The 11,730-nt window shown below is 40.5% G+C and overlaps 1 protein-coding gene across 3 annotated transcripts in view; it reads left to right on the top strand.

Moving 5' to 3' along the window:
• The first annotated feature begins 4,039 nt into the window (after positions 1–4,039).
• The window catches only part of nrg2a (neuregulin 2a), a 63,948-nt gene continuing 56,257 nt past the window's right edge, over positions 4,040–11,730 (top strand). For all 3 annotated transcript variants that reach the window (XM_030068836.1, XM_030068834.1, XM_030068835.1), the window contains exon 1: positions 4,040–4,282. In XM_030068836.1, the coding sequence (XP_029924696.1) occupies positions 4,198–4,282 (85 nt within the window). In that variant the 5' untranslated portion in view covers positions 4,040–4,197. The remainder of the gene's footprint in view (positions 4,283–11,730) is intronic.

The following is an 11,730-nucleotide window of genomic DNA, read 5'->3' as shown; positions in this document are numbered from 1 at the left end:
ACGCAGACAGATCTAAACAATGTAACCTAATGGCTGTTTAAAGCCATTATGTCTGAAAAGATAAACTCTCGTGCTTGTGAAAGGGCAGGAGTGCTGTTGAGCAGTATCAATGTGATGATGTGCAGGTATGCTGTTGTTGAGCAGGGAGCAGCTCAGCTCCATCATACAGGAGAGCGATCTCCTCTATTCTGTGAGGAGCGAGCAGGGATTAGGAGGCAGGCAGAGATGGGGCCTGTGAAGCATTTATGAGCAGGGCATACAAAGGATCCATGTCAGGAGTTTTAGGGGTTGGCTCCATTTTTTAAAAAAATATTTGCTCTTAATGTCACGCTCCTCCCACACTAGCCCTTTCTGCCCCTCCACCTCCAGACCCCGATCCAAGGACAGCCCACGGCTGTTGAAAAACAGCAGATGCTTTCGAGTAGACTAGAAAAAAAGAGAAAGAGGTTTAGATGTACTTTCAAGTGTGTCTACGTCCATGTCCGTGTTCCTGGAGTTCATTTTGGTTTGTTGTTTTATTTGATACACAAACTCAAGCTGGTTCACAGATCTTAACCTAGTTTTTCAACACATAAACTGACCTATTGTCTCGGCTGAACCTCATAGGTAATTTATACTGTATGACTCCCTTCCTGTCCAGCTTTCCTGCGTGTTAAATGCATGTTTAAATTGAATTGAACTGAACTGAATTGAACTGTACTGAACTGAACTGAACTGAACTGAATTGAATTAACTTAAATTAAACTGAATTGAATTCCCTCTCTCTACGTCGTCCTCAGACGAACTGAATTGAATTGAATTGAATTGAACTGAACTGAACTGAATTGAACTGCTTTGGATCCATGTACATTTTGGCCATTAAATTTTTGATTGTTCAAATTTTTGGCTGAAACAAAAAAAAATAAATTTTTGATTCAGTTTTTGGCAGACGATCACTTTTTGGCATACCATTCAGAGGCAGAGAAGGGTATTGTCTTTACAGAATGTGGATGAGGCAAAAATGAACCCCGGCAGGACAGGGACCTCCATGTCCAAAGGCAGGAAGGAATGAGCATGTGCATCTTCCAGGTTTTAACTGGAGTGACCTACAGAATTTGCATTTTTATATTGTTAACCTAGACACAAAACAAAACAAACAGAATAAAAACATGTATGGATGGAAAGACAAAATGAAGAAAGCATCAGATTTACCGTTTCATGAAACAAAAAATGAAAACCTGCCCAGCTTTAGTTTACATTGCTTTGCTTATAACCTAAATGAAATCACTTTTGTCTGTTTGGGCCATTTCTTGTTTTGTGTTTTGGTAGATGGTTGTTTTTGGTTTTTAGTTTTTAGTTTTGGCTATGTCTTTATGCCCACACCATCCTAAGGTTAATGTGCTCCCACTACTCCTACACAGACAGACACATGCAGTTACGCTCATTAGTCATGGTGAGACAGTCTTACCTTTCACTACATTTGCATCCTGGATTTACTTACATCAGTACTACGATCATGGAGGAAGAAGTTGAGAGGCGTGCAGGACAGCCAACATGACTTTCCTTTCCTTCATTTGTTTCTACCAAATCTATTTTTTGTCCAACAAGTTCACGGGAGTAGGCTACATTTTGTCTTGTGGTCATGCATTCTGATATTAATTCCAGTTTAAAACCTCTGATCCCATCTGTAGATTCATTATTACAAACTCATGCTGTGCTGTTCAACTTTTTTTTTGTAAACCAGCAGAACTTTATTTTAAATTCTAGTGGAGATACCAAATGTGTCCTGCTGAATTAATATATATATATATACATAAATGATGCACGACATGTATGTGACATTCCCATACAATACGTTTTCTTTTTTGAAGCGACTTCAGGGGAAAATTAAGAGAAAATCAGAGTTCAAGGGGTTAAATGCAGGTTCAAGTTTCAAGTTTATTCCACCAGATGAAATTCGAACCTCTGTAAAATCTTCTGTCATCTTGAGATTCTCGTCAATTATTTGTAACCAGCTCTGACACAAGTACTCACCCTTGTAACACATCAATACACTGCACACCCACCCATGTGTGCACACACACAACCACAGGCACACACACACACACAGGTGCGTGAGTAGAGAGAACAGGCAGGGGAGCGAGTCTCATCTTGCTGAATAGTAGAGGTGGAAGTGAGTGTTGAGGCTGGGAGGGGGGACAGAGGGTAGTAGGGCAGGGGAAGCCTACTGACACATCATAGCCCCTTCCAGTCCTCAGTTATCTCTGTTGACAGATTAGATCATCGCAGATGATCACTGGGAGAGGGAAGAGGGAGAGAGGAGGATGAGGAAGGAGCAATAAGAGTTAAAGTAGGAATGAAGTAGGAATGGCAGCACATCAGACCCAACTGGCATTTTCAACCTTGGCCTCTGTTTGGCCTCTCCAGCCTTCCTGCTTTCAGATGAGGCTTATATTACAGTATACAGCAGACTGACCTGTTGAGACATGACCCTTCTGCTGCCCCTTCCAATCCCCGCCGCTGCCTCCTCCCAAGCCGTGTTAAGAATTCTCGGAGGGCCGGACCGAGACAAACCCCGGGAGGGCCCCGCATATGAGTCATCCACTTGAGTTTTTTTTTTAACCCCCGAGTTTCAATGAGAGTCATTCAGCTGTTGTTTCAACATATTTTATTTTGTTGTCACTCGGCAGGACAGCGGAATTCAGTCAGCATGAAATTAGAAAAGCTTAGCACGACGTAACAGCTTTAAATAATACCGTGATCGTGGAGTTGGAGGTTTTGTTATGTCAAAAGAAGATAAGCAGAGTTTCGGCAACATTGCGGGTCGTCTCTTGAAGTTGTGTTTACACAAAGTATTGTCTCACAAAAAAGCTGAGCGATGGTAAAAAAAAAAAAAAAAAGGCCTTCTTGTTATCATAGCCAGGCAGAGAGTCTCTCGGCAGTTTACGAAAAAATATAGTTGTCCCATGAGTGCCCCCGCTGGCCTTGGATAGAATCCTGCCTTGATTGTCTCTCATGTCTCAGCTCTATTCTTTTTGTCTGTTTTCAACTTAGAAAACACTAAAGGTGTGTGAACTGCCCACTTCCCTTTCATAGATAGAAAAAAATTGGCATAACACAGACCATGTGATATCTAACTGTAGGGTTTAACTTCATGGCATAAGGCAAGGGTCTAGCGTCACGCACATGACACCAAGGCTCTAGAAGATATATGGGTATTTGTATGGGTATAAATCCTTACTGCTGGGGTTGGGCAGAGTTGATGACACCCGGCTAGCAGTGACAGAGGGAGAGAAGGATACAACCACAGTCATGCTGGAACTTGCCCATAGTAATTGGAGAGAGGTGAGTAGGGGGAGCAGAGAGGAAAAAGAGGTGATTCTGTGTAATTTTCAAGGGCCAATCTCTGTCATGGATTGTGATCTGACATTTCGCATTTCACACACATTTGCTTTTCGTGCACACATCCCCAGAAAGTGTGTTTGGCGCTCTGCAAATCTGAACCAGATGTGATGTGTTTTGGGACCTCGACATGCTCAGCGTGTGAGGCCCTCACATCAACCTGGTAAGGGCGGGTCTCCATCTGAATTAGCTGGGTGGGGTCAGCACACAGGGGGACAACTTAACTGGTCTCTCTCCACTTTTGCATGGGTCATTTCAAAGGAGAGGATGCTCCAGGGTAGGGAAAACAGGACTGGATACAAGCAGGGCCACGGAGCCTTTTGTGTGGATTCCCTGCATGGGACCAGTGGCTCTCAGTCCTCAGTTGCTGCTGCAGGGCCTGGAAGAGCCACTGCTTATCTGATAGATCCAGTAAGGGAACAGTTGATTGCCTTAAAGCAATGGGAAATGCCTTCTTTGCTCACTCCCTCTCTCTTCCCTCCCTCCCACTTTATTCTTTCTCTTCTCCCCCCTCTAACTTTCTTGAGCTGTGTCTGTCTCTCTACCTTTCTCTCCCTATTTTTCTCTCCACTCCCTCCCTTCCTCCCTCCCTCCCTCTCTCTCTCTCTCTCTCTCCTTGTCACTGCTCTCTCTCTCTCCCTCTGCCCTGCTGTGAGTAGGTGGTTCCTTGCCTTGGTTGATTGCTGTGAGTCTATATAGGAGGAGAGACGCTCTAGCAGGCTCAGACTCTGGTGCCCGCTTGCCACACGCTCCCAATAGGACTACCTGTTTTTTTTCCGTGTCTTTTCCTGAGAGGATTTACTCTGGTCTGACAGCATGTCGGAGGGCAGGAAGAGAGAGAGGAAAGGGAGAAGGAAGGGAGGTAGAAAAGGACAAAAGGAGAAAGATGATCCCACTAAAGGTAAAACAAATTGAAGGTGGTTTTGGTGTAATAATTTTTATGCTTATACAGTACGTGTGTGTTTGTGTATGTGTGTGTGTGAGTGTGTATGTATGTGTGTGTAAGAGACAGAGATTTGGAGAGAGTGAGAGAGAGGTTTGGGGAGAGAGAGCAAGAGAGAGACAGAGTTTGTGTTACTGTGTTACGGAAGTGTGGGAGAAAGTATCCCCTTGTCTTGTCAAAGCTTGCCGCCAGGTTGTCACATGGATGGGTTTCCTAATGTGGACAGCATGTAGAGGCACATCTGGTTTTGGCAGCACATTGGGAGTGCACTGGTGTGAAATAATCCTGCTTTTGTGTACAAACCCAAATAAAACCACTGAAACAAGCTCTGAGCCTCAGAGCACCTAAATACGACTGAATTAAGAACCTTCTCTAAACTGTCACCGGTAACTTCTTTTTAGGTGTGTGCCACTGTAAAGTTGTGACCACTGCTCAGCCATATACTAAGGTTTCCAACAAACTTTTTTTTTTTCAGCACTATCAACAAAATAGCATTTTCCAGAATGATGCTTAATGTTCATAGTGCAGTACATCAACGTATTATGCATTTTTTATGATTGGCCATGGTTTTAGTGATTGCTACAGTACAGTTAGTGTGCATCTGTCCGCTGAACCTGTGTTGAGTCATCAAACATTAAAGTCTGCCTGTCTTTTCGCTGGAAGCTGCTTTGACATTGGGATAGCATGGCAGCTGCTTGTCTTTCAGAGTCACAAATGAAGCAATGTGCTGGCTCAGTGGTGGCTGCTACAAGCCGCAGCATGTCACTGTATACTTCGACCTCAGGTCATGGGGAAGCCCAACCCTTGTTTCAAAGACACTTAAAGGACAATACCAGGAGTTTCAGTATGATGGTACTACGTCATTCTTGTCTTGATACGAGTCGGTATCTGAGACAGCATCTTCCCACATCAACAAGGTATTTGGTAGCCATTTTGTACCAATTTGTCACCCACAAAGGATTTCACTGTTTCTTAAAAATTCCACACGTTTCATGAAAATGCCAAATTTGTCATCTCTTTCAAATAATTCAGAATGGCTTAGTGCAAAATGTGAAGATGCTCCTGGTCAGAGGTTACATTGAAGCAGTTTTTATAAAATTGGTACAAGACTCAGTTTAGCATGATGTCTCCAAGATGCTGTGTTTTTGGTTCAAGTCTGATAGTCATTTTCAACATCCATGGTGGATTTCTCATTTTAGAGAAATCAAGTTTATTATATAAACAATTAGGTTGTCCTTATTGCAAGTTTTAATGTGATAAAAATGTTAATTAAGCAGGACTACACCAGTAGATCTGGCTCTTCTACACACCACCTGAGTTTAAAGCTGGCCCTGTAATAAATCCTGCAAGCATGTAATTATCCAGGAGTGACATCACTCTGTTTCGGATGTGGTTTATCAATAAATCATTTTCGAAAAATTAGTGTTTTGCCAACTTTGCAGCACAACGAATCCGCAGAGAACAGATGTACAGACCACAGAAGAATAACACAGTCTGGCCTGGCGACAAAGTAACTTAATGAAATGACTGCAATACATACAGCATGAGTTCTTATGAAAGTTGTTTGTGCCTAATATTACAGTGTATTTATCTGCAGAGATTAAGAGATAATCACAGATTGTGTTATCAGGCTAGCTTGCTTCTGTGGCGCTAAATTAGCAGCGCAGCCTCGTAACATTTAATGAAATGTACATAAACTCTGAAATGCAGATTATGTGCTGTGGACACAAATTTCGGTAGATTGCATTCCTCCACCACAATTTGTATCATGTCACAATGTTTTACAGGTATCCTTAGGCAAATAAAGATCAGATTAAATATCCTGAAAGTAAAACAACCTTTGTTAATTTTAGAGTAGGTTTAGGACGCTGAAACTTTGGTCAAGATTAGGGCAAGCTTTTGGTAATGGAACCATCCTGGGTCGATTTAAGTGAGGACCGTTTAGACTCAACTGACAAAACCATGGAATAAGCATATAAGCCAATGGTTGAGTCAGCATTATCCTCATCGTAATAGATTACGTGTTTATTCCACATCATCTTGTTTTGTTTTGTTTTGTTTTGTTTATTTGTTTGTTTGTTTGTTTTGCAAAAAATTAAAACACTTTCTTGAACCACCAAACCGTTCCACTGTACTGTTGCCGTGTCAGATTGCTTCCTGTTTCTAGTTATGTCTCCTTCACATAATCCTTTTGTGCCTGGAACACATGCTTGCATTTCAATACACTGAGCTCATTTCATTAATTTTTGGAGACTCGGCTCTTGATTCTCCCATACTTATGTGATACCTCATTGGTTAAATGACTGTACATCTCTATAGTTTGAAATCGTTAATGAAAAATGAGTTGTTGGCAATCAGAAAAAAACTATTCTTCGAACTGCAATACACATCTCTTGAGAGGATGGGGGATGAAAAACTCAAAGAAAAAAGTAAAATTTTAGAAGACCAGCGTTTCAAAACTTTAGCAATCAACCATTCCACTCCATTTTAAATGACTTTAATGCTAGACTTGAAATATATAATGACTTCCTCATGTGCTTGTATTGTCTTAAACACTGCACTGATGCAGCACTTGTCATTGTGGATAATTCATTGGTTTAACAACAGTGTGTGTGTACAAACTTGTATGTGTGTGGGAGAGATAGGGAGAGTGGGGTCAACCAAGCATCACTGCCTTTTCAAATGACCGTATAAAGTTCAAAACCATGTGTCGGATACAGTAGATTAAGTCACGAAAACAAGGAGCTATGCTGGATTGTCTTATGCTTCTGACACCCCCACTGCAAACCCGTACTTAGATTTCCACGTTTACACTAAGGAGATTACCTTTCAGCAGTTATTCCTCAATTATAAATGCCTGTCCACTGACGATGAGGACTTTTTGAATTTGGTCCAGATAGTGTTTTGAAGTGTTGATTCAGTGTTGCTGAAATTAAATGATGACTGATTACTTTCAGGTTTCTTTTTGTGATTGCCTTGTGTATTGTGGCTGCCAGTTGGCAGCATTATTTCTCTACAGAAACATATGCCAAAGGTGACGTGCCTACATAAGGTATAGAAAAAACTGATCACACTAATCAGTCTCTCATCAGTATGATGCTACATGGATGCATTTCTCCCTGTTTTAGTAGCAGTCAGACATCCCTATGAGTCCTGCTTTACCCCGTGCTGTAATCATTCTGTGCCTAGCTCTTCATACCAGATGGCCTACATGAGAATGCTTTTGCAGGTGATAACATTAGAATTCATAATCTTATGCCACCGTTAAGCATGGTAAGAAAAAAGCACAACAGATCCCTCTCATATGGCTTTGTACTGTACAGTATGTGAGGGTTTGCAAATATTAGTCATAAAGTGCCACATAGAGTAAGGAATGAGCCACTCCACTTTTGCGTCCTATGATACCTTTATAATATCACAATAGAACATTTCTAATAAAATCGCATAATTTGCAAAACTATCTTATTTTAAAAACTTCATTTTCAGACTAGTTAAAAGCATAATTTCTTTATTAGTGTCTAGTAACTGTGTCTCAGGAGCCTTCAGTGAGGCCTTGATGAGCCTCAGCTTCAGGGTCAGGTGTGCTTCTGATCTTGCTTTACATATTTGGTAATTAAGGGTATTTAAGGGTATTTCAAAAAAACAACTGGAACAGTAATTGGCAAAACAGCTGAAACAGTTTGACTCCCTGTGCAACTGCGAAAGTAAGTACAGCATTACAGTCCTGATAAAACATCTTGAAATGTGCATGGAAATGCCCCATTTATTTGTGTCTCCTGAATAAAGTTCACCTATGAGCTAGCCAGCAAACAGGCAGCCCCATACACACCATCTCTCTCTTTTTGAAGCTGTCTAACTTCATGTGTGGCTGTCTGTCCACATAAAAGTCCTCTGAAACGTGGTAATCAGTGAAAATGACTTGACAGATTATGACATACGTTTATTTTGACAGAACTCTGCAGCAGGGACTGTTGCATATGCCAGTTTATGAAGTTATCTGCGTTTTTTTTTTTTTTTTCCCTGACCTGATGGGTGAAATAAAAACTGAGACTGAAAACACAGGCTGTGAAACATATTTCAACACATGACGTCATGAGTGCGTGCTATGCACCGTAGCCTCTGAGCCACCATGACACCCCATTAACTATTCTGGCAGTTACAAGGCATTGTTTTCTTTCACAAGACGTTAGTTTACAATGCCAACAAAATTTAAATGACCATGTTTTGAAAGAAATTCCATCACAAACAGTTTTTTGGTGGGTGCCATATAGCTGGTATTTGTGCAGAGGAGAGTGAATGTATAGCAGACACAGTTCAGTTTTCCTAATCATGATGAATGTGCTTTTGAGATTTTAGAACTGAGAAAAAGTAAGCAAAACCAGAATGAATATGAAGGTAAGTTATTGCAGACTTAAGATTTTGACTGTACCAGCATATTTTGCTTACATGTTAACATATATTTCCTACCCATAAAACTTAAATTTCTGGTCTCTTTCCCTTTGCACACAAGCTGTTTGTGACCCATGCACACTGGTATCTTTTTTAAGATGCTCTGCCAATGACAAAACTACAGTCTGTTACAGAAATGTATAGTCTAAAACATAATCCCCTTTGTAAGGAAAGAGAGTGATTGCTACACTCTGTGGGCTACATGGAACAGTTTTTTATTAATCTGAGTGTGTTTGGCATGTTTGGAGCAGCACTCTGGACAGCACAGTGTCATATAGACAATGGTCATGTAATTTGCAAGCACAGCTACCTCTATGAAATGGTCCTTCAGTGGGCAGCAATGACCAAGATATAATGGGCTGGGGAGCAATACTATAGCCATTGTTAGCAACATCAAGTGACAAATCGTCAGAATTGGTTTAATTAAACAGTTACTAATATGTCATGTCAGCACTGTTATCCAGAATAGCATCCAGTCCCTTCTTAGTTGAACTCATATCATGGTTTATATAAAGACTACTGTGAAAAAAGTGTGACACTTTTCACAACTAGAGCATTTTTTTTTTTTTTTTTTTTGCAAAGTAGGCTGCACATAAGTGATATTTTTCTTCTGGGATCAGTGTTTCCATAATAAATTAGCTCTATATATGTTGATAAGACAGGTTAAAAACATCCATTGTATGGTTTGAAGGGGTATGGGGAAAATTGATTCACATAAGAATCATGTAAGAGTTATTATATTCTGCGATTTGGATGGATTGATTGATTTTTTTTTTTTTTTTTTTCAGTTACACTATGGGTTCAGTGCTCTCACTGCTAAACATGCTACGGGCAGCCCTGCTGTGAGCCCACGGTGCAGTCAGAGTGTAGTCCAGGGTATTGCTACACAATTCTGAACAGGCAAAGAAAATAAATGTCCATAGCATACTTGGAGTCACAGCATATGTGATGGTTTTATGGCTTTTGCTGCTTAGAACCAGTGTTAACTGTGCAGAATACTTCATTGGTTTTGTGGATGGATAACCAGAGCTTCTTTGAGACTGCAATTGTTTACATTCCACTTGCACTAAAGGATGATAACTTTGTTAGCACGCATCTTTGCCACAGTTTATGGTGCACAGTTTACTGTTTCTTGTCAGACTTTAACTATGTACTTTTCCTTTGAGAAGCAGATATACTTAAGCCATTATTCACTGCTCCCTGAACTTTTGTTACAAAGATCTTTAGATGCTGCTAGGAGAATGGACAGAAGAAATAGTTTTCAAGTACTTACTGTTCAGTTGATAATAATAAAAAGATGGGTCTGTATTAAGGAGTGTTTAAGGAGGACAGAGTGGGAGCTTCCAGAGGCTGGGGGCAGCAAGTGGAAAGATTCCCCTCAGAGGACCTGAGGTTGTGGGAGGAGGAGTAAAGTTTCAGGAGAGAGGAAATGTAAAAGGTTATTGTGCCATCGAGTATTTTGTAGGTGGTGAGAAGGGCTTTGAATGTCATTCTGAATTTGATATGGAGCCAGTGGGGTTGCTTAAGAACAGGGATGATGGCGTTGCAGGAGCTTGTTCTGATACTGATCTGGGACACTGAGTTTTGTACATGTTTGAGTTTGTTGAGGAGTTTACTGAAGGTGCCAACAAGAATGCTGCTGTAAGTCAGTTCAAGAGGTGACACAGCGTGACAGCAGTATCATTTGGGGATAGTGAGGAGTGTAAAACTGCAGTGTTAGATCAGACAATATCAGGCTGAGTGACGAAGGTGGTGGATGTGGCTTACTTAGTGGAGAAGTAGAGATGGGTGTCATCAGCATAGCAGTGATATCAGAGGCTGCAATGATGTATAATCAGTCCAAGGGGATCACCTGAGAACTGAAGCGAGAGCTAAAGAAGGACACCTTTGCAAAACTGTATTGTATTGTATTACTTGATTTAGAGTTGCTGATGTATATGTATTGTTGCCTGAAACTGGAGATTTTAGTTAGAAGTGAGATAAGTTGATGACATTGCTAGAGGATCCCATAGGAACAATATACGAGGCAGCATTTTTTTTTTTTTTTAAGTAGGCTATATTGGTTTTGGTGACAGACAATTATTGAAATGATACACTAAAAAGCAATAAACCCATGAATGAGCACCTGTCTTTTGAAGCAAATTTGAACCATCACTGTTGCAGGACTTGACAAATACATGACAAATTGAAGTGTATGTATAGTGCAAAAACTTCTCATTGACTATTTGAAATTCTTGTCTATTGCAGCGTACTCAAATGCTGTGTTACACTGATAAGTGTGCAGCATGTGAGTACCATTCCTATATGTAAGGCCTGTTTCTCTAATTGTCTCATCATACAATATATCATACAAAGAGCAGTGAGAAAGTTCATAATGTTGGATGTGCTATCAAGGAATGAAAACACAACTGTTGGAAAACTCATTTTCCAACAGTTGTGTTAAGTTAATAATATGGGCAATATATTGTTAATTCATTGTGTGACTGTTGTTTTAGCGTCTTTCTGGGATGAGTTCTGAATTTTCCAACTGTTCTCCAAGGCATGGGTTGTTGACACACAGGATAGGCTTCTATTCTCAAATTTGATTTTTATAGTCCATGTCTGCAGCTGCCCCTCCGCTTCAAAAAGAGAGAATCAGACCGTTGTCAGGGCAAAGGTTTATTGATGTTGTGTTACACTTTCCACTGATACAATGGAAATGAGACGTCCAGTTGTCTTAAAGAAATAATATTATTTCCCATGATAATAAGTCTTCAATGGCTTGTTGGCACGTACTGTGGACAGTTAACAGCTGAAGTATGTGCAGTTAAAATACTTTTGGTTTTGACTGTACTGTACTTGCATTGTATAAGTTATACTTTTTATGACATTTGTCCATATCTCTGCCAGTCCAAAAATGTTTAACAACTTATGGAAAAGTTTCTGTTTTGCCATATGTACTCCTTAGCACAATTACA

Source organism: Myripristis murdjan, chromosome 14 (assembly GCF_902150065.1).
Source record: "Myripristis murdjan chromosome 14, fMyrMur1.1, whole genome shotgun sequence".
Taxonomy (NCBI): Eukaryota; Metazoa; Chordata; class Actinopteri; order Holocentriformes; family Holocentridae; genus Myripristis; species Myripristis murdjan.
The sequence above is the reverse complement of the archived record's forward strand: the minus strand, read 5'-3'. Positions and strand labels throughout refer to the sequence as shown.